Source organism: Tachysurus fulvidraco, chromosome 26 (genome assembly GCF_022655615.1).
Source record: "Tachysurus fulvidraco isolate hzauxx_2018 chromosome 26, HZAU_PFXX_2.0, whole genome shotgun sequence".
Taxonomy (NCBI): domain Eukaryota; kingdom Metazoa; phylum Chordata; class Actinopteri; order Siluriformes; family Bagridae; genus Tachysurus; species Tachysurus fulvidraco.
Genome location: NC_062543.1, coordinates 9355923 through 9379288, shown reverse-complemented (window position 1 = coordinate 9379288; position 23366 = coordinate 9355923). Strand labels below are relative to the sequence as shown.

Below are 23366 nucleotides of genomic sequence, written 5' to 3'. Positions count from 1 at the left end.
GCTCCTCCGGGTTTGGCACGCTTTTCTCTGTCCTGCCATGCAGCCGCACTCAGTGGCGCTGTTCGTGGTGCTGAATTATTAACACAACTCTCAGGGTGAAAACCAGTTATTTTGTGCTTTAAATGAGGTGGCGTTGGCACTATTGTAATTAAAATTTAGATATTTAAAAAAATGTTTTCTTTGGTTTTATTTGTTTATTTATATCACTTGTATCTTCTAATATTGTTCAAATGAATATCAAATGCTTATGTTTATTTAAAAAAAAAAACAGGCTTTCATGAGGTGTAATAATTTTTTTCAAATGACTGTATGTACAGTTGTTATACCCTGAAATAAATTACTGAACATTGCCATTTATTTGGAAAATATGACTGATTTTTAAGGATATTAATGATATGTCAAAATAATTATATTCATTAAAATATTCTTATTTAAGTAAAGTGGTCATATGAAGTACTTAATTATCACAATCACATTGTTTGGCTCCTTTTTAAAAATGAATTTTTAATGATAACTAAAATCACCTTTAGTTTGACTTGATCAAAAGTTTGAATGTTTGGCCACATTGTAAACACACAGGTTGACAAACAGAGGTTTAAATTAAAGGGAGGTTTCCACACTTGTGACTCTAATTGGAATTGGTGTCTGTGCATAAATTCTCAGTAAGTTTCTCTGCTCATGAGGTGATGCACTGGCTGGATACTGCACCATGGGGAAGACCAAAGAACTGCCAATGGACTAATAAGGCAGTTGAACTTTATAAAGCAGGAAAGGGTATGAAAAGATATATCAACCCTTGAAAATATGTCAGTACTGCTCAAACTCTGATAAAGAAGTGGAAAATAAGAGATTCTGTTGATACTAAGCTACGATCAGGTAGACCAAGAAAGATTTCACTCACTACTGCCAAAAGAACTGTTTGGGACTCAAAGAAAAAGCTACAAACAACTTTGAGAGAAATGTGGGCTATTCTGGAAATAAGTGGTATTGTTTTAAGGTTTCAACTTTCAACTTTCACAACCAAAAAAACTATGTTTGGAGAGAAGTCAACAAGGTATGGTAAAAATACACCATACCCACTGTAAGGCATAGTGATGGATCTCTTATGTTTCGGGGCTATGTGAGCTCCAGTGGAACAGGAAAGTTAGAAAAAATTTATGGCAAGATGAATGCATGTTATCAGAAAATACTGGCAGAAAATTTGCATTCTACAGCACAAAAGCTGTGTATAGGATTCACTTGGATGTTCCAACATGTTAATGATCCAACGCACAAGGCAAGGTTGACCGTCCAATGGCTACAGCAAAACATGCAGTTTGTGTAAGACCTGGGAACTGGAGGCACCCATGCTTCTGATCCGGTCAGTTGAAACGGTCTCATGTGTAGAAGACCCATTGGAATAGCTTTGGCTGCTATTTACATGAGCCGAGCATTGGTCTAGCCAGATTTCCCATATGGCAGAAAGGATGGAATCTCCCTAAATGGGAGAAAGATGTGCTCACATCATGACTGAATCCCAAACAATCCCCAAAAAGTTGGTTCTCAGAGAGGTGGAAAGCACCCACTTCCTTGGTTGAGCCTAAAGTCTAAGGACCTCATGAGGGAAAGCATGGCATCTCAGTGCCCTGCTTTCATGTCCAGATGAGCCAGTCGTCTGGGTAATTGAGTAGATGGATGCCCTTGGGTGCAACGATGCTAGAGCAGCCTCCATGCACTTTGTAAGAATAAGCAAAATCACCACAAACCAGTCCTACAATCTGATCTGTGACCCAAACACCTTGAATGTTAACATTTCAAACTTGTATGTTTCAGTGTACAATTCAGAGCATGCAGGTCCAAAATCATAGCCCATTCTTCTTGGGAACCAAGAAATGCTGGCTGTAATATATAGTCAAAATGACAGCTTTAAGAATAAAGCTGTTCCCCAGCTTTATTCTTAAGCCATCTCCTAATAGTTCCATCACCTAATAAAAAAGTACTGTTTCTAAAAAAGTATAAGAAAACTGGGTGTACACTTTTGACTTTCTTATTTATTGATCCCTTTGTTTATCCTTGTGATTCTTTTTGCTGTCATCTTTCCCTTCTCTCATTCTCTCATCTCTGTCTCTCTGGTCTCTTTGTATTCTCTCTTCTGAACCGCTTTTCCCATTTCCTTCCACTGTCTCCCATATATTTCTATCATACTTTTCCTTAATCCCTTTCCCCTGACCAACTTTCCAAACTTCTCTTTACCTCATTGCTTGCTTTTCCTCATAGGCCCGAGTTGGTGGTGAAGAAGTTGAGGTATTATGCCCGCTTCATTGTAGTGTGTTTGCTCCTCAACAAAATGGATCTGGTAAAAGTTTTGGTCAAGGTAATTTCCAAACAGTGTGCCTTTTCAGAAATACTCATTTAAATGTATAGACATTTTTGCCATTTTCTCTAGCAGCTTCAGTACAGTGCAGTTTCAATCCAAGTTGTTGGGGATTTAAGTTAATCATCTGCATCTTGTTTTTCTCATATTATCTGCAATAGTGTTGGTAGAGCTCAAAAGATGAGACAGTGCTCAATGTTTGTGCAGGAGCTTTCTGAAGAGATTGAAGACTACACACAGCGCTTCAACACAGAGGACCAGTTAGAGTGGAACTTGGTACTGCAGGAGGTTGCTGCTTTTGTGGAGGTAAGGCTTTACGATCAGAATGGGAAAGGGTTCTATCAAGGAAGTCTTTTTTTATTGAAAACAAATCCATTCAGTGTCTACATTTAGATATAGTAAGATGTGTATGGAGTGTGGTAGTGGTCACTGTGGGCCAGGCAAAGTGGTTTGGACTGGCAGCAGATTTTTCAAATGATTAGACTCGACCTGACAAACTGGTTCAACCAGATCACTATAAAAAACAGTTCAAAAGTAGGATTTCAGACATCATTGCTTGGTACTGTATCATTGTTTTGTTGTATGCCTCAATGTTATCCAAGCTTAGGTTTCAGTAATAAATGTAATATTTCTAGGACCTATGGCTAAAAAAACAAGCTCAACAACATAGGCACCTTGGTTTTTTCAGTCTTAATGATGTTGTTCCATAACTTACGTGACTTGATCAGATGCAGTTTTGCAAATCAAATACTTCTTGCCATTTTTTTACTTGGCAACTGCCTTTAAGTCTCTCTAGTCATAAACTGTCCCTCTCATAGTAGAATTTTGCATTTCAAATTATTTGGAGATGGCCTTATAATCTGTCCAGATTGATAAGCAGTAGCAATTGCTTATCTGAGGACATTGCTGATATGCTCTTTTGATACACCTTAGTGCCCCATAACACCAAACTGCTAAAGGTCCTGCTTTTATAGAACCAGCCATTCAATTTGTATTTTATTAGTAACACCTGGTAACTAGTTATTCTCTTAGTGGATGTGGAAGTAGAAATGTCTTTTTTCCAACCTGGTTTTTTTTTTCCTTTTTGGAAAGATTACTACATTTTGATATCTGTTGCTTTTTGTAGTCAACCAAGTTTATTTGTTTGTTGGTGAGGCCCACACATTTACTATTTAGCTGCTGATAAATAAAAACAGGGAATTAAAGGAGGGTATAATTTCTTTTTCCTAAGACTGTAAATGGAAATTGTAAATCTTGGCCTAGTATGGGGAAAATATATAATAAATTCAGTTACTATGATTTTCTGATTGAAAGATATTAGGTTTATTATTTGGAGCATTTTATTGATGTTTTTGTTATAAAGTTTTTTTTTATTGTCTTCTTGGCTAATGAGGTTTTTCCTGGTTCTTAAGGCAGATCCAGTCCTAATTCTGAATGACGACAATGCAGTGGTGGTCAAGTCTAGTCGATTGCAGGAAGGGGGTGTTCCCCAGCTTGAGCCAGGCATGGTGGTTGGGCAACTGACATTGGCTGATGCCCTCATTGTCGGCAACTGCAACAGCCAGGTACACTATAGGGACTGAAACATCTTAAACATTAAAAGATGTTCAAGCAATCTGTGAAAAATTTTCTATTGTATTAGTGGTTACACTTATACACTGTATTGGCAAAAGTATGTGGAAGCCTGACCATCACACCCAAATGTGAGCCTTCCTTAAGTTTGAAACTTATTTAATGAAAATTAAGAACAATAATTTTTCTGTTGTGGAAGTCTGTTCAAGGAATAGTCCAAAGCCCTATAATTCTATGAAGCAGCTGCAGTGATTTATACAGTAATTAGTTAGAAATGTTCTTAATAAAATGTGGTGATCCACCTTATTCACATGGAAATAACTAATGGTGTGTTCTTCCTCTTTTTGTGTGAGACTTCTGATCTGAATTACAAGCAATTGCTTATAAATTAGTAAACTATCAAAAGTAATGTGAATTATTGCTGCTATTTGTTGTGATCATGCCTTTATTGTTATTATTATTTCTCTGTTAAGAAAACCTGTGTGGGAAAGACATGACCATGATATAACTCTTGTCTACGGTCAGTCACAGTACTTCATATTTTTATGCCAAAGGACATTTTCAAGTATTTTTATTTTTTACCTGCTAATGCTGACCTATGCGCTATATAACTATACAAGCTATTGTTATGAAAATGTGTACTTAATGTTAACTCGCTAGCAAGCTGGCCTCACGTGTCTGTCTTATCAGAGAAAAATGTCACGTTAAATTTGTATCAGCTACTGTTGAGGGACAGTAGTTAAATTCATCTTTATGGTGCTGATGACATATGGTTACAATAAAAAATATTTGGATTTTGGTTTTATAGTTTTAAGTGTAGTAGTTGTTATTTTAATTTTATTGTGTGTGTGTTTTTAAATATTTCATTACTACATAGTGCACATTGTGCAACCTTTATTTTTCTATGAATATCTATCATATACAGCTGTAAGATTAAATAAGGCTTCCACAAATTGCAAAATCATAACTGAAACTGAATTCTAAATCTTGCATTCAGCAGCTTAAACACAAGCAATTTAGTTTATAAACACAGGCAACATGAACTTAAAAATCTCTTTGCTCAGGTGAAGTTCAGCGAGTTGACCATCGACATGTTTCGCATGCTCCAGGCCCTCGAACGAGAACCAGTGAATCTTGCCACCCAAACCACCAAACCCGGGACACTTGTAAGAGAAGACTCTTGCACTCTCCCCATCTCTCTCACCGTTGAGTGTTCTTTTTCGTCTCTTTTTCCTCTCCCTTTCATAAATTTCACCCTCTCTCACTCTCTTAGGGTTTCATCTCTCTCTTTTTCCAGGAGCCCAACGAAAAGCCAGCAAAGCGGGAGAACCCCCACAAATATCTTCTATATAAACCCACATTCAGCCAATTATACACCTTCCTTTCAGCCTCTTTTAAGGTCAGCACACATTTGTTTGTTGTTGCCTCTTATAGTGGCTGCATACATACACATCCCAATCAAATGTTTACAAATCTAATTTCAGTAGCTTTTGCAAATTTTGTGTTTTACAATACAGTTAATTGTCTTTGTCATTAATTAATGAATCAACACATACTATTCCACAATTATGAAGCACAAACAAAGCAAAAGCACTCTACATTGTGCTAAAAGTGTTTCTGTGATTTTAATAAGATGTCTCAAGAACTTGACTGAAGTGAAATAGGGGTAAATTTAGTTGACTGGATTTATATAGTAAGGCATACATCTGAGAGAATGAGAGGGAGGGGGGAGAAATGCCCTACATTTCAGAATGCTTGTCAGACCAGTATCTAAGTCATTAATTCTTAGGAACTTTGTAGATCTTTGTAGATCTCTGCAATCTTGTTTTACCTTTTAAGTCTCCTAGTGTATTATTTACACATGAAAGGCTGTCCTTATTAGTTTTTTGTTTATCACCTAATATAGGTCACCACTTTAATCATGCCACCGCTAATCTTTGTTTAAATATGGACTGTGATAAGTGAAGCTTCATGTTGTTTTCTGCTGTTGTAACCCATCCACCTGAAGTTCCGATGTGCTTTGCACTGTGTGAGATGTGTTTCTGCTGACTAAGATTATAAATGATGTTTGAGTTACTACAAACTTCTTGTCAGCCCAAACCAGTCATTTTAATTTTTTTAGCCTGCAAACTTTCCTCTCACAGACTGTTTAATGTGCAAAGTGTTATGCATGAAAATTTTAGATCAGCACATTGTGATATACTCAAACCAGCTCTAACAATCATGCCACAGTTGAAGTCACCATGATCATACTTTTTCTTTATTCTAAAGCTCACTTACTTTAGGACATATCTCAGAATTATTGTGTTTAAGTCTGGGGTTGGTTTGGGTACTTAAGTGACCCAGTCAAACTCTGGACTTAAACAGAATAGAACATTTTTGGAGAGACAGTTTACAGGTGTTCTCCATTCAGTGTGATTGAATTTGAGAGTATGAAATGGGAGTAAAGCTTCAACGGTCTTTCTAAGAAAAAAAATTCAAGGCTATAATTGCTGCCAAAGTTAGTCCTGAGTATTGAATAAAGGGTTCAAATGAAATGAAATGAAATGAAATTTTTACATAAATGAAAGGTTTTTTTATTATAAAATCTTGTGTAGGCTGTGACAACCAGTCAGTTTAATCACATTTAAATAAAATTTGTAACACAGTTAACGTTAGAAATTGATCTGAATACTTCCAAACCAGCTTTTTAACATGCGCCCCAAAAACCCACCCATTTTATACAGCTGCTATTTTATTTAAGAATATAAAATCCTTCCCACCCAGAGAGCACAGCTTATTGCCATGGAAACATTGGGCAATTTAAATCATTACAATTTGACCATGTAATATTTCACTGATCACTGTTTCAGGGAGTTGTCATTATAATAGATTAATTATTTCCTGTATGTATGTTGGTAAATGTGATAAGTTGGTAAGTAGTAATGTGGTGTGGCAGTACACTCATACTGACCTAAGTAATATGCAATATCTTTGAACACAATACAGTCCTTCCTCTCCTCATATCAAGAAGCTTTTATTGTCATTTCAACCATATTTACAGTCATGTGAAAAAATCACCCCATGCACCCCATGAAAGCCTGTGTTTTTTTTTTTTTAATGGTAAAACAAATGGGCATTGTATCTTCATTTTAACAATATAGGAAGATTGAAGTAAGATAACTAAACAAATAAAACCAATGAATTAAATAATCTGTAAAATGTAATAGAAAATATATCTAATTTCTTGTGGGGGGGAAAGTAAGGACACCGCCATATTTATTTGTACTTAAAATTGATAAAATTACCTAGGTGTATCACATAAGGTGTGAATTATTAGAACATTGTTACAGAGCATTTTGAAGAAGGCTTGCCTTAATTAAACCACGGATATTTAGTTTGGCCCGCTCTTAATTATTGAAGTCAATTATCACCATGGTGAGATCCAAAGAGCTCTCTGAGGCCTTCAGAAAGCAGATTGTTGATGCTTATGAGTCTGGTAAGGGATATAAAAAGATCTCAAAAGAATTTGTAATCAGCCATTCCACTGCCCAGAAAATCATTTGCATGTGGAGAACATTTAAATCAACTGCCAATATGGCTAGGTCAGGCAGTCCATGCATATTTACCCCAAGAGCAGATTGCAAGGTGCTTAAAGAATCTCCAAAATCCATAAAATATCATCACAAGATCTAAAGCAAGCTCTTGCTACAGTTGATTTCAGAGTGCATGAATTTACAATCAGAGATAAACAGATAAAGGCAAAGACATCTGGAATAATGTGAATTAGACAAATGAGTCTAAAATTGAATTTTTTGGACACTATAACATGAGCATGTTTATCATAAACCAAATACAGCAAAGAACCTTATACCAACTGTGAAACAGTTGGAAGTGCTAACTTTTGCTAAATTTCTTTTTTATTATTTGAATTTGAAATACTTAACTGAGCTAGTGTTTAAATACATTGAATAATAATGTCTAAAATTTTATATTAGACATTTTCCCCTCCCCAAAGGCGGGGCAGACACGTGACACGGAACAAATGCACATGGCCAAAAGTCCGGGCTGAGTCCTGACACTAATGTGGTAATTGTTTATTTATTTAACAGGAGCTCCCTGCCAATAGTGTTCTCCTGGTATATCTGTCAGCTACTGGGGTCTTTCCCACTGGACGCGTGGAATATGAAGGCATGTTCACTCAACTTTTTTTCCCCTATGCTGTGTTTGTTGCTGTCTCTAAATAGCCCTTTATTTTAATTATTGCTTGTGGAATAATTTCACTGTTTCACACATTCTAAGTAAATAGTAAGATACAAAGTAAATGGAGTAATGTTTCTCTGTAACCCAGTGATGCAGAAAGCTCATGGAGGTTAATGTCAGCGCATGTGCACTGAACACTCTCCGCCGCATATTGAGAAGACACACCCCTTTCTGCTAATTGGCTACATGTTTGTTTTGTTAGTCGGCCCGACTCAGTTTTCTGAAGCATCTTTGAAACCTTGTGCACCGTGCCTTTAATGTGTTAACTGTCATCAAGTTGCTCTGTCTAGCTAGCCAGTCAGCCACACCACAAACACACCATACCTCCCTCACTAGACAATGTTATGAAGTATTTTGCTGTTCTAGCCTATTAATGAGGTCAGAGTCTTAAACTCTTCAGAGACGAATCCCTTTTTGTGACACAAAAAACTCTCAAAATGTTGCTCTGAAATTAAGGTCTCATGAGCCACAGGAATAAGATTTAGGCTGAAAGTATGTATTAATATCTGCACTCTTTGTGATCTTCTCAGGACCCTATGACTTTGGAGGAGTTTTAACCAACACAAATCGTGATGTAGTAAATGGCGAGGCAGTGCAAAAGAGAAACCAGGCGCAGAAAGAGATGCACTGGTAAACAGTATATCACTTAATCACTGGTTACACAACATGAAATCCTTAGCACATATTTTTGCTGGGAAACAGCAATAATGTTTAACATTTTTTATGCCGTAATGCTATTGTTTTCATATACATATATATACACAAACATTAGCCTTCATCCTGGAGACCTGTACCCCTTTACCAGGAAGCCCTTGTTTATTATTGTGGACTCATCCAACAGCATGGCCTACAAGGTAAATTTAATTTTATTAATACACACACAAGGGCAATCGCTTACATAGTTCATTTAAACAGATGTTCTACATATTTTTAGTATAATAGTATAATTTCAAAAAAATTTTTAGGGATTATGGAGGTTATATTTTATTTTAACTGTTATATTTATGGATATTTATACAAACAGCTGCAGAAGAGGGCCTTCATGTGGCCATTTAAAAATGTAAAAATGTTTTAAAAATATTTATTAATATTATTAAACAGGTTTTAATATGTCATCTTTCTTTGTCTCTGTTTGTAGAATTTCTGTAATCTGTTTGGCCAGCCTTTGGTGTGCCTACTTTCCCCTACCGTGTATCCAAAGAACATGCAAGGTTCTGCTGCTTTTGTTATTATTATTTATCATGTGTTCTGTTGTTCTTTAATAGTGTGTATGCTTCATATATTAAACAAGCAATGTATTTTGAAATTTTTATTTGAAATAAACATTAAGAACTGCTTAAGTGAAAGATCTAAAATCTAATTTCCCCACATGTATGTAATCAGCCAAGGTATGCCTGGTGCCATATGTTTCACTAATGCCTCAAAATCAGTTTCTTCAGTAGTCTCACAGACTTGCTGATGTTCTTAATTAATTACACTATTAATTATACAGATATAATATATAATATAACTGTATATATAACTAATATATGACATGTGGTCAAGAAAGGCAAGTGAAATAAAAAAAAAGAAAGAAACAAAATCTTACATTTATCCATGACTCTGATCTCACATAAAACTGCTCTGAAAAAGCACAAGAAAACTAGTATCTCTGCCTCACTAAAGGGTTGTGCATGAGCCCATGGGTTTATTCTTGTTCTACTGTTGCTCTTCTCCACAGATATGCCAGCTAAAATATCTAAAGTTAAATGCGCTGCAGCAATCTGCTTATTTTAAAAATGGAAAAAAAATCTGTACTCCCACTCAAAACAGGAAGTAATAAATAGCCATTAGTCAGTGTGCAATCTGCCATTTGAATAGTGAATTTAAGCTACTCTAATGAATTCATATACTTGTAAATATAACTATGAAAGTGTCAGTGCCCCACCAGCCACAAAAATCACAGCATCACTATTACAAACTAAACTGAAACTGACTTAAATGGGATTCTGTTCTATGTGACTAAATCAACACTAAATAGCTCATATAATATGAGAAAATAAAACAATAAATTCTATATTTTATTTACAAATAAAAATTGTAAAAGTACAATTAATTAAATAAAGTTTTAGTAATAGTATCAGTATTACTTAAACATTAGTAATACTTAAGTAATACCCTTATTGCTGTGAAATTATTTCTGGTATATTTAATTGTCTCTATATAAATACAACAGTGCCTAGAAGGCCTGGGATAAAGATCTCAAAAACTGTGATCCTGAAAATCAGTGCTTGATTCTACAAATATATCACAAACTTTGAATATGAGCATTGAGCATTAGTATATCCATTATTTAAAGGAATATGAAATATATGAAACTCACCCACCAAATGGTTTGTGAGTAAGCAGTGTAAAGATGGCATTAGCGACAGAAATAACGAAGACCCTGTAGTTGTGCTGTAAACTTAAATTTGTAAAAACAGATTCTTCTTGCTACTTATAAGAGCTACTTATGCAGCTAATGTTCTTGTCTGCATTTTAGACCATAGCTAAAGGATTTGGATTTTGAGACATTACTTGTAAGTTATATGATTCAATTCAAAGGAAACATAAAACATGATTGATGTCATTTGGGATATATTTCAAATAGTGTAAATTAGATTTTTTTATCTGACTGTATCTATAAGGATGAGGACTTAATCTTCATTATTATCTTGACATTGTGGTTTTTACAGAATTAAAAAGAAACTTGTGCACCTATTGTTCTTGTTTTCATTGTAGACCAGTCTCAGCATGGGAGTCTCTTCACTCTTTTTCTCTACAATCCCTTAATGGGCTTTCTGTCTGTGTGTGGGCTGACCAGTATGCGGCAGGGTTTATGGGACAAGGCACAAGAGTTTGTGCGCAAAGTTTCTCACGACATCGGTCAGATGCTCACCAGCTCCCGAACCATTGGTAACCACAGACCATTAACCTTGCTATTTTCTTATCAAATTTTATGTATTAACCTGGAATAGAACCTAGAACAAGTTCTTTAAGCAAGTGGATAAATGCAAGAATGGGGGCATGAATTAATGTCTTATTTTGTTTTCATCCCAGATCAGGCTTTTTTGCAGTTCTACGGTGATGAGTTTTTGAGGCTACTGATGATTAGGTTTGTTTTCTGCTGTGCCACTCTCCGACTACACAAGCTTTTCCGGGTAAGACAGCACTCCAGATTGGATATACATGTGAACACACTTTCTGCTTTTTCATATACTAGTTAGATTCATTTGCCTAGATTAAAAACAGAGTCAGCAAGTAAGAATAAACAACTGAAAGCATTTAAACGATGTGGCCTTACTCAAAGAAAGTGAACAAAAATAGCATGTTTATGGGCTGTGTTCAGCATTTATCTGTAGCTACAAGGTGTTCTTTTGTTTCATTTAATCTTGTGCTGTAAAATCATAGAAATGCTATGTTTTCGGTATATTTGGACCACAAAAAATAAATGCTGCCTAATATGCAAACATTTTTGAAATTGTTATTTAATTATCTAATAATTTATTTAGTCTGGTTTTAGTGATTTTGGTTCTGCATGCACTTGTCAAAGACAATTTCCTTAGCTGTATTTCTGTGTGTAATGAATAAAAAAAAAAATACACCAGATACCAGACTAAACCAAATACTGTATCTAATGAATCAAACCAAATTACTCTGTTTTGGCAACTGTTTTATTTATAAAGTGAGACAATGTGTACTTCATGAGTTGTGAAATTAGCTTCCATGAGTTGTGAAATTAGCTGACAGTGATAAGTGACAAGTGCGGCTATGTTACTTCAGGTCCATCCAAATGTATGTAATATAAATTGTATATGCATACATAATCTGATTAACCTTAACTATAAAGCCCCTTTAGTAGGTCCATTTTGTGCCACCAGAATAGCTAAAGAGAATTATTAGGCAGCAAGTGAACAATCAATTCTCAACATTGTTGTGTTGGAAGCAGGAAAAATGGGGTCTGAGTAAGACCATCTGTGATGGCAGTGTGTGTATGTTATGACTAAGACTAGCATCCCTATAACTTACAGAACTAAAAGGATTTTTACATTGTTGCAAAGCATGTTTAAAGGAACATAGAATTTCAGAATATAAATTGTAATAATTGAATTTATATTTATCCTTAATCCTTAACAGCATGCCATAAGCAATGATGGCAAGAAAAAATGCTAAGACAATGGTAGAAAGAAAACCTGAGAGAATACAAACTCCATTCTCATTTGGGTGACACTTTATAATGTGTTTATGAATAATTTCCTTTCTATTAGTGTTAATTATATAGTCAAAAATGCAGTTGTGTAACGAGGAGCTTCTGAGTAAATTAGTAATATGATCAGTAGCTAAATTTCTGAATTGCTAATAGTTTTAGAATTATTGTATTTTGATGTTATCAAATGTTTAACATAATGTTCCACAGCCATCTACATGTTCAAATTATGAGAGACAGAGACAGAGACAGAGAGAGGGAGAGAGAGAGAGAGAAAGAGAGAGAGAGAGAGAGAGAGAGAGAGCAAACTTTGTAAGCTTAGAGAAATCATTTAAACTGATAACAATCAATTGAATTAAGGCGTCTAATTTACACATTTCTCAACTTTATTAAAATGGTGAATCTCAACAGCATAGCATACTTATTTTTTTTACCCAGAGGTAGCATGCATAAGGAGTGAAATAAGCAGGACAAAAACAGAACCTTGCAGAATACCAAACTTTGTAAGCTTAAAAAAAAATCATTTAAACTGATAATAATCAATTAAATTAAGACCTGAGAATGCTGTTCTCTTAGCTCCAACATTGCTTTCTAACCTATCAAGTACAATTTGAACAGTGGTGTCAAAAGCTCCACTAAATTAAGCAGCACCATCAAGGAGAGCCAACACTGATCAGAACCAGTAGGAGGTCATCTACCGCTTTAAGCTATGCTATGATGAGGCCTAAATCCTGACTGATAAATTTCATGAAGTTATTCCTATGTAGGCATGAGCATAACTGCTGCATTACAATCTTTTCTAGGATCTTGTAAATACAGTAATGTGGTGGTTGGATATTGGCCTAAAGTTGGACAGATGAGGTCAGGTTTTTAAAAAGGGGTTTGATATCTGCTTGTTTAAAAGATTTAGGATTGATTTTGTACTCTGAATTATGACTTGCGATCATTCGGTGCAGCTAGGTTAAATCTTTTTTTTTTTTCCCCAATCTCTTTATTGAGGAAGTCACAAAAGTCATGTACAAACAGTTTACAGGTATTCCCCTTAAATTTTTGTTATTTTAAAACACAATAAAACAGAGGGGAAAAAAAGGACACATATACAGGACACAGAAAACACACGCAATAGATAGATAGGTAGATAGATAGATAGATAGATAGATAGATGGATAGATAGATAGATAGATAGATAGATAGATAGATAGATAGATAGATAGATAGATAGATAGATAGATAGATAGATAGATAGATAGATAGATAGATAGATAGAATTTTAAAAAAAGGTACAAAGGGGGGAGGCAGAATCAATCACATGGTAGAGTTTGTAGCGATTTAAAATAATCCATGAAAGAACCCCATTTATGGTGAAATTTTTCAGAATTACCATGGATTACTGCTTAAGCAATGACATCACATTCTGGAGCCACACAGAGACTGAAGGTGCTTTAGAGGCTTTCCAGAGAATTAAATGCACCGTCTAGCCACAAGTTAAGTAAATGTCAATATATCAGCCTGAGCAGGGTCAGTTAACACAGAGTTAACCGGGAGTCCAAATACAGCTAAGAAGGGTTCCATATGAACCTGAATTCTAAGAACTTTGGAGAGAATTGAGGAATATTGGCTCCAGAATTGTGAAGTCCAAGGCAGGAGAAAAACATGTGACCAAGATTACATGGGGTACCATGACACCGCTCACATTGATTGGTTATCTGTGGATAAATTTTGGATAAATGAGACCATTAAACGAGCACAGGATGTGCTGGAGCGAATACATGATAATGCCTTTTCCCATCGCTGATCTGAAAAAGTTATTCCTAGCTCCTGTTCCCAAGACCTCTGAATTTTAGCTGTTGAATAGGTGTTTAAATCCATTAACTGTTTATATATTATTTATATAATAGATGTCTTGTTGGGCTTAAGAGACAGAAGCTCTTCCCAAAGTTGAATATTAGGCACTGAAGGATGGGAAGGGAAGAGAGACGAAGCACAGTGCCAACTTGTAATTATCCCTGAATTGTGACCAGATTTTAATGCTGGACTGAACCACAGGATTCTTTGTGAAAAAAGATGGGTTAATTGGGAGGGAAGATGTCAGTAAAGCATTTAAGGAAGAGGAGATACAGGACTGGTCCTCAAGCCTACACCATAGCAGTTCTTGTGATTGAAGCCAGTAAGTCAATTTGTGAATGTGAGCCGACCAATAATACAACAAAAAATTAGGTAAAGCCAGACAAAATTTTGGGCAAAAATACAGAGATACACTGAAACAGAAAAAGTAGCCGAGGCAAAATGTTCATTTTAATGGCGTTAATACTAATTATAGACAAAGTGAGGGAACCCCACCTTTGAAAATCCGACTTGATCTGGCTAAGCAATGGGGAGAAATTAGCCGAATATAAGGAAGGCAGAGTCCGGGTCACGTTGGCTTCTAAATATTTGAAACCCGAAGGACTGAACTTGAAAGGAATGTCAGACTGTTTCAGAGTAAGAGCCAGAGAATTAGTATTATAGCATTCACTTTTAAGTAAGTTCACTTTATAACCTGCAAAAGAGCTAAATCTCTTCAACAAAGATAAAATTGGTGGAACACTTGCCAAAGGATCAGAAACATACTGTATAGAAGGAGATCATCTGCATACAGTGACAATTTTAGACCAATATTACAGGGGGATACTCCATGAAATGAAGTGAGTGATTGCAAAGCTAACGAAAAGGGTTCAATGGCCAAAGCAAAAAGTAAGGGAGAGAGGGGGCAGCCCTGTCTAGTGCCACGTGACAAAGTAAAATAGTCAGAAGAAATCTCATTTAGCCTGAGGGGAATTGTACAACAATCGAATCCATGAAATAAATCAGTCCCCAAAGCTAAACTTATTTAGGACGGCAAAAAGATAGACCCACTCCACCTGATTGAAAGCTTTCTCTGCATCAAGCGAGATGACTACTTCTGGACTAGTTAAAGAGTGATTAGACAGAATGACATTCAAAAGTGTGCGAACGTTAAAAAATAACTACTGTCCTTTAATGAAGCCATTCTGTTCCTCTGAAATAATAGAAGGAAGAATTTTTTCAAGGCGTCTCACTAATACCTTGGCCAAGATTTTTACATCCACACTGAGAAGGGATATAGGTCTATATGAGGCACAAGATGTAGGATCCTTATCGTTCTTTAAGAGAGGCGTGATAACCGCCTGAGAAAAAGTGGGAGGCAAAGAGCCATGTTCTAAAGATTCATTGTATACTAAAAGAAGAAGTGGAGCTAAACGGTCTATACATTTCTTGAAAAATTCAACAGGGAACCCGTCTGTGCCTGGTGCCTTACTATTATGCATAGCTTTAATAGCATGCATAACCTCTTCTAATTTTAGGGGTGCATCTACAGTATTTGTTCAGCCATGGTGGGCTCAATGGTAGGCACTGCCAAATCTTTGAGAAAAGAAGCCAAATCAGATGTATCAGCTACAGATTCAGACTTATACAGAGATGAATAAAAAGTTTTAAATACATTATTTATTTCCTTAGGCTCAGAAACCATTTTGCCATACTTGTCTTTAATTTGAGGTATCAAACGGGAAGCAGCCTGGTGCTTTAACTGGTGGGCCAAAAGCCTACTAGATTTATCACCATGCTCATAATAAATTGCGCGGGAACGCAACAGGAGACGCTCAACTTCAGTTGTTGAAAGCAAGTCAAATTCAGTCTGTAGCTTAAGTCGTTCTTTTGAAAGCTGGGGGTTGGATTGGCAGCCATTTGCTTGTCTAAATCATAAATGTTTGTAGTCAGATCCTGAAGCTTAGCTTTGCGGTCTTTATTGGAATGGACAGAATATGAAATAATTTGTCCACACATATGCTTTAAGAGATTCCCACAACAATGAAGATGAGACCGCATCACTCCTATTAAAGACTATATATTCATCTATTGCAGACAAAGTAAAAACAATAAATGCCTTGTACGACAACAACAAAGAATTGAACCTCCAGGGTGAGGAAAAATGCGGCTGCCCCACAAATTTAATATTAACACTAAGTGGTGAATGGTAAGAAATAACAATTGCATGATAATCAGACATTGCGACTTTATGGATTAGGGAATTGTCAATAAAAAAATAATCAATACATGAAAAAGACTGGTGCACCTGAGGGTAAAAGGAATATGTCCTGGCACTAGGGTTACAAAATGTCCAAGGGTCTACAAACCCATTCTTACTCATAAAATCCTACATGGATTTGGACATAGAAGACTGGGTCAGGGTTCGAGGGTTTGAACGATCTAAGGCAGGGTCAATAACACAATTCAGATCACCAGTCAGTTTTAAAAGATGGGTATCTAGGAAAGGGAGGATACTCCACAACTTGTCTGTAAAACCCGGATTATAAAAATTCTGAGCATATACAGTGACCAAAAATACAGGGTTATTACAAAGAGTGCCAACAACTATTAGGTATCTCCCATTCTTGTCAGCTACTACTGTATCTTTGAAGGAGTAAACTGAACTCTTTTATTGATCAGAATAGCTACCCCTCTGGCTCTAGAATTAAACGTTGAGTAAAACACGTTTCCCACCCATGGATTAACATGGTCCCTGTCCCGCAAATGGGTCTCCTGCAGAAATATTATATCACTCTTCAGGCGCTTTAAGTGTGTAAATATTTTGGACCGATTAGTGGGGCTATTCAAGCCTTTCACCTTGCAACTCAAAAATCGAATACCAGTCAAATCACAACACTTTTGACCTTGAGTGCTGGCCATAGCTAACAGACTTTAGTTTGGAAGTAGGCTACACATAAACAGGTCATTCCTCCCACCCCCATAAAAAGAAAAGGGAAAAAAGCGCACGCACACATGCTGACACACAGACAAAATGAAACAGACATAGATGTGAACAAAAAATGAAAGTGAAATGAACTTCACAGAACAATATTTTGCTAATAAACGCCTTAGCTTCAGCTGGTGAAGTGAAGTCACGCTGCACTCCCTTGTATGTGATGCGTAACTTGGCTGGATGGAGGATGCCGAACTGGACTCCTTCGATATCCCATAGCTGGCGTCGAACCTCATTAAAAGCTGCGAGGGCTCGTGCTGTTTTAGCGGTGTAGTCTGGGAAGATGTAGATGGTCATGTTGTGTAGTTTAATCTGCTGTAGCTCCCTGGCTTTCTTGAGGATATTCGCACAGTCTGTATAATAGTGGAGCCTTGCCACTATCGTGCACGGACGTTCACCTGGCTTGGGTTAGGAGCCAGGGTCCGGTGAGCACGATCCACAAGCGGTTCCTTCTCAAGTGTGAATGCCTCCATCAAGAGTTTTGACACATACTCTGTGGATAAATTATTTGGAGTTTCCTTCAGCACACCGACAATACGGACATTGTTACAGCGTGTCTTTGAGTCCGGTATAGTTTTGCTGCATAGCGGCAATATTGGAGGAAAGATTTTTCAGTGCTAGCAGCTCAGATTTAATCGAGGAGAGGTTTCTAATGCTGCGTGAAGTTCAGCTTTAAATATTGCTGGAATTTCTTTACGAAGGGTGCAGAGAAGTTCGGTCCTGAGGGCAGTGACACTGGCATCGGCCCACGTGGCCTCTAGCGAGGGCGAGGTTTCACCACGAGGCGGGATGCAGCGTTGGCAACAGGCCGCAGGTGAGGCTGAGAGGCGTTTGCGCTTTTATTGACCTTGGGTTGCATTGTAGTCACCGAAAATCAAAATAATTCTTGTTCAAAACAGGTTTAGAAAAACTTATAAGCTACCAAAAGTGAGCAAATCGTGCCCAAAAATAATGGAGAAACAAACTCTGTAGGAGTGAAGCTCCATGTGACCTACTCCATGCTTAGCTAAGCCGTAAGTCATCGCTAGGTTAAATCTAAGTAAAATTGTTTTTCAAAGATGTTTTGAGTGACCTAAATAATGAAAATGTGAATCTTGGTTTTAATTTGGTTGTCTTTTCTCTGTAAAACAGGAAGCACAGAGTTTTCCAGAATCGTACCCACAGCTGCCCAAACAGGAGATGGTGGAGAGCAGCCTACTGCAGAAGCAAATAATGGAACTAGCAGCTATGCTGGATGTGCAAAACCTATTTTTTGATGGCATGCTGGATAACTACTGACTGCATTGTGGCACTCTAGCACTGTGCCTGACTTACATACTCATATGGGCACATACATATTGGGTCTGTAGTTTCTCCAAAATGAAGTTGAACTTAACCTTTATGGATTTAGATTAGATAGTTTTTAACAATTTAAGAAGTGTCTCATCTTTGTGGTCAGATAGCATTTTTTTCCCCACTTTCAAACAAGACAAGAGTTACATGTCAGATAGCTCCAAAAGTACAAGATTGGAGAATTGTTTTATACCTGCATCTTATTGTATAGCTACAGAGACATAAAATCCTAAAAGGCAGCTGTTAGTTTTAGAAAGGGAGAGCAGAGGAAGTGAAATATATAGCACTTAAGCTCAATCAAGAAATACTGAATGACACCGGACTAAAATATTAAACTGAAATATTCAAAGCTATTTTCACAATACATTATATGTATCTCAATGTTTAGATTTGCTAACAAAACTGCCAGTGAATGTTTTAAAAACTGCTTCATTTTTTAAATACAACAAAGCATTATTTAACACAGAAAAAAAATAAAAATTAAACATACAAAACAGATGCTATTGTAACTAGCTAATGTAACACTGGAGTTGGACAAAGTTATAAAACTATTGATACCTGCTAGTTCCCAGTAAATCCCATAAAGATGTAGTTTATCTGAGTATCTCAATCATATACTGACAGCCATAATATCCTGTTTTGTCTATGGTAATTGTCATGCGTTATGTCAATAGCACAGGTCACACATCCATTTGTTGCCTTTGATGTTCAGATGTCTTTTGATCAACTTGACTTGTTTATTGATATATTTTGCTCACAATCTTTGTGATATGGTGTCATGTGTTCTGTGAAATCAAAGCTGGCCTTCAGAAGCTGGTTTAAAACCAAATGCCTTTTTTTCTGATAGTAGCATTTTAACTAATTCACATTTAACAATTTTGCATGTCTTAGTATTGTGTGGTCCATATAGCCTTTACCTACACCCTGATTCCAAAACCTGTGAGGTGGACAAATAAATAGCTGTTAGTAAGTGTGTGGCCAAACACACACACACACACACACACACACACACACACACACAAAAAAAAAAAACAAAACAAAAAAAAAACCACCAACACCACCACCTCCAAGATTAACCTCTATCAAAAGGATGTAAAGGCCAAACAAAGTGTGGAGAATGTAAGGATGATCTCATGATATAGATATATATATATATATATATATATATATATATATATATATATATATATATATATATATATATACACACACATATAAAAAACCTCAATCAAGCCCAGTGGAGGTAGTGCCATAGTTTGGGCTTGCATGACTGCTTCTTTAACAGGCTCACAAATTTAGCAACAGAATATATTTACGGCTACATTCTGCCTGACAATTTCTAGAGAAATTCATCTAATTGGAAGGAAATTTATCCTGCAGCAGTGTCCCAAATCGTACTGCCAGGCACAACAATGGATTTTGTGAGGGGAAACCATGGTAAGTCAATCACCAAATTTTAAGGATACATTTAACCTCCTAAAGAGGAAACTGAAGGAAAAAAGTAAAAACAAATAACTGAAAGAGATTTCAATATAAGCATAGAAAGATGCAGCAGTTGATGGTGATGTCAGTGGGTTGCCAACTTAATGTAGCTAATACAAGCAAGTGATATTTTACCAAACATTAAATGTTATTTCATTTGCTTTATCTGTACTGTTGCTAACAAAAAATGGATGATCTGCCAAAAAAAGATGCCATGTTCTATTCTACTTTGTTTTACAATGTAAATATCAGGAAGTAAAAGCACAATTTTTTTGATCTATTGTCCCATATTCATCTTTAGGGGCTTACTATTGGTTTGCATCATTCTGGTATCTTAAAAATGAAAATAGAGGGTTCTATGTTTTTACTTTGATGAAGACTTCTTTTTAATGTTTCTACTTTTACACAGATACCGCTACTTACTGGAGGGTGATTATGATCTGACCAACTCATGTGAGGGGATTTTAAATAACAAATAATGTTGTAATGCCTATACTTGTCACCCATTAGATTTGAATCTCATCAAATTAAAGCTGAAAATATGTGTTTTGAGTCCATAATTAAATTTATTTAGTAATAATATACAGTAGTTTATTATTTAACTCCAGTATAATGTGGCCAACAGCTCAAATGAATAGTATTGTCTATTAACAAATATGTACCTGATTGTATATAAGGAAATTGTGATGAAGAGGTGTATCTGTCTATTTGACTTATGTGTTGAACTTAATATGTGGGTGAAAAACGTTAGCTGCTTCATATTTAAAAATGTATGCACTGTTCATGAATGGAGCAGTAGTTGAGTATTTGAATCTACCTGTCCATCTGACAAGTATAAACCAGTTCTGGTGATGAAAGCAGTGCACTTTACTAAAGTGAAATCTGACAATGTGTTGACATTTGTTGGGACATGTCTGAAATAATATTGCATGGCACATCAATGCTGACTTGGAATGGAGTGTGATGATTGTCATTCCTTTTACTGAATAGACCATATGTTTACAAATTCTTTAGTAATGTGAGATCACCGTTTGAGTGATGGAGCTACAAGTTTTACCTGCCATGTTACCAAAATAGACTAGCATATTTTTACCTAAGGGAACGCAAGTCCCCAATATTATGCTCTCTTGTATATAATTAAGTAATTTGACCATGATAATATATGTAGCATTTACATACAAGACTTCCCTTGATGTTTCATGTGCTTTATGTGATGCAGTAGTTGTGTTTGAGCAGAGCAAGCCTTTTCTGGCAGCATAGTTAGGCAGAATTTCTGGAATCTACACTATAAACACATTCTGTATACACTAGAGACATTTGGGTTTGACATAAAAAGAGGAAAATGATATGACAGATCTGTTTTTTGGCTTTCATTTACTGATATTTATATCTAGTTAAAAAAACTTTTTAAAAAAGTGTTCTTTCTTCATGCTTTGGCCTTTCCATAGCAGTAAAAGCTAAATTCCATAATCTGGCCATCCGATTCTTACTGCTGTGATACTCTCACCCCTGCCACGTTTAGGCTGTTGGCCATGATACTGTCAATTGTTTTTTTAATTTCCTCACTATTGTCTCAATATTTCTGTCATCAGCTGCTGTTATATCCCTTTGGTTGTACAGGATGACCTGTTTGTTAGTACACCATTGGCTTATTTCTTTTTCAGAACATCACAAATTGATGTCTTGCTTTTCTCCTATAGACAGATCTCTGATCTTCTTCTTGGGTACACATCGTTTTTAACAACAAATGCAGTCTTCACAAGCAAAACCCAGGGCCCAAACCAAGACTTGACATTCTGAGATATTAATTTTGTAAACAATCAATTTATCACAATACACCAGGGAAACAAGGAATGCGTGTAAGTTACAAGTACCAGTATTTTTAGTCACGTAAAAATAATGTGGCTTCAAACAAAGGTGCAATATTCTGATCTGTTTAACACATAGATTAAACAGGAAATATTTAGAAGTCTTATATGTCACCTTATTTAGCTTTTAATCTCAAACCCAAATGACTTCAGTGTATAGAAGAAAAAAAAACAGTTTACAGTTTCAAAACTTTTGGGGTCTCTATAGTATCTCTAAATTGATTTCAGTCATATTATATTCACAAATCACTGCCAAACAGACCAATATGTAGAGGAAAAAACTTTTAATTGATCCTGTCACTGCCAAGTTTGTTGAACCCACTGTTGCAGACAGCACTTACACGCCTACCTGTACTTGTAAAGTATATCTTTACATCACCAAAGTAAATAGTTTAGAGAGTATTGCACTGGGAACCCGATGAAGGTTATGTCTGTTACTTCCATGTCTACATGGTTTTTATCAGCTTGACCTTCATTTAAATTACATTTATTTGTGTGCAATTATTCAATGGTGCATTACATGATCCAGCCAGAGATATAAGTCAGAGACTTTGTAGCACTTAGTGTAGGAGAAACATTAAGTTAAGAAAATTTGGATAGGGACTAACTAAAGCACAGGCCCTAAGTGGAAAAACCTACATCTGAATATTTAAGTGGGGTAGTTATATTTAGGGAATGTTCCTGCCAAAACTGAGACATACAGTATGTGGTCATAATGTTTGTGATAACTATTTAACAACCCTTTATTATTGTTAATGTGCATATACATCATGGTAGTTGGGTGGAAATGGGCCATTGATGCCTTGTTTGTAGAGGCTAAGCTGAAGGATTGCTTGGATAGTATGGGCTTGTTTTTTTCTTTTGTAGCAGTTCCTACTGTCGTGGGTCAGGATGATTTTAAAAAGAAAAAAAATGCAAGAATACTCTTACATTACAGAGCATGTTTCAATCGGTTCCTTTGGTTGTTTTATTTTTTGCAAGATTGTACTTATTTGGGATTTATTAAGGACAAGAAAAATGTCATACCAAACCATGCAAGCTTTTTGTTTTTCAGAATGCTATTTAAGAGTATTAAAATCTGATTTTGTTACATTTTTTGCTGAGTCATGTTGAAATAAAAAAAAATTGAAGTTTATATATATATATATATATATATATATACACACACACACACACATACACACACACACTGTATACAGTACTATGCAAACGTTTTAGGCGTGTGTGAAAAAATGCTGTAAACAAAGAATGCTTTCTAAAATGGAAGTGTTAAACATTTATTTTCATAAATGAACAAAATTCAACTAGATTTGTAAAGTTCGTCACGACAAACTTTGATGTTGGCTTTGACGGTGCAAGAATTTGCAAAGGCCAGTGCATTTTGGAGGCGAGTGGACAGAAAGATTGTGAAAGCTACTGAACCGCTAGGGTGACAATACTTTCGGAGGTGAGCGGACATGAGCACTTATTGTG

At 36.0% G+C, this 23366-nt stretch overlaps 1 protein-coding gene across 6 annotated transcripts in view; it reads left to right on the top strand.

Annotated features, from left to right (window-relative positions):
- The window catches only part of scai (suppressor of cancer cell invasion), a 51833-nt gene extending 31228 nt beyond the window's left edge, over window positions 1-20605 (top strand). For 4 of the 6 annotated variants that reach the window (XM_027167990.2, XM_027167991.2, XM_027167989.2 and 1 more), the window contains 12 exons: window positions 2257-2353; window positions 2561-2659; window positions 3766-3918; window positions 4990-5130; window positions 5223-5324; window positions 8017-8095; window positions 8698-8797; window positions 8940-9021; window positions 9306-9378; window positions 10928-11101; window positions 11246-11346; window positions 18343-20605. In XM_027167990.2, coding sequence (XP_027023791.1) covers window positions 2257-2353; window positions 2561-2659; window positions 3766-3918; window positions 4990-5130; window positions 5223-5324; window positions 8017-8095; window positions 8698-8797; window positions 8940-9021; window positions 9306-9378; window positions 10928-11101; window positions 11246-11346; window positions 18343-18489 — 1348 coding nt within the window. In that variant the 3' untranslated portion in view covers window positions 18490-20605. Of the gene's footprint in view, window positions 1-2256; window positions 2354-2560; window positions 2660-3765; window positions 3919-4989; window positions 5131-5198; window positions 5325-8016; window positions 8096-8697; window positions 8798-8939; window positions 9022-9305; window positions 9379-10927; window positions 11102-11245; window positions 11347-18342 lie in introns of all 6 variants that reach the window. The other 2 variants (XM_047809027.1, XM_047809028.1) reach the window with 2 other exon arrangements.
- Window positions 20606-23366: the final 2761 nt, after the last annotated feature.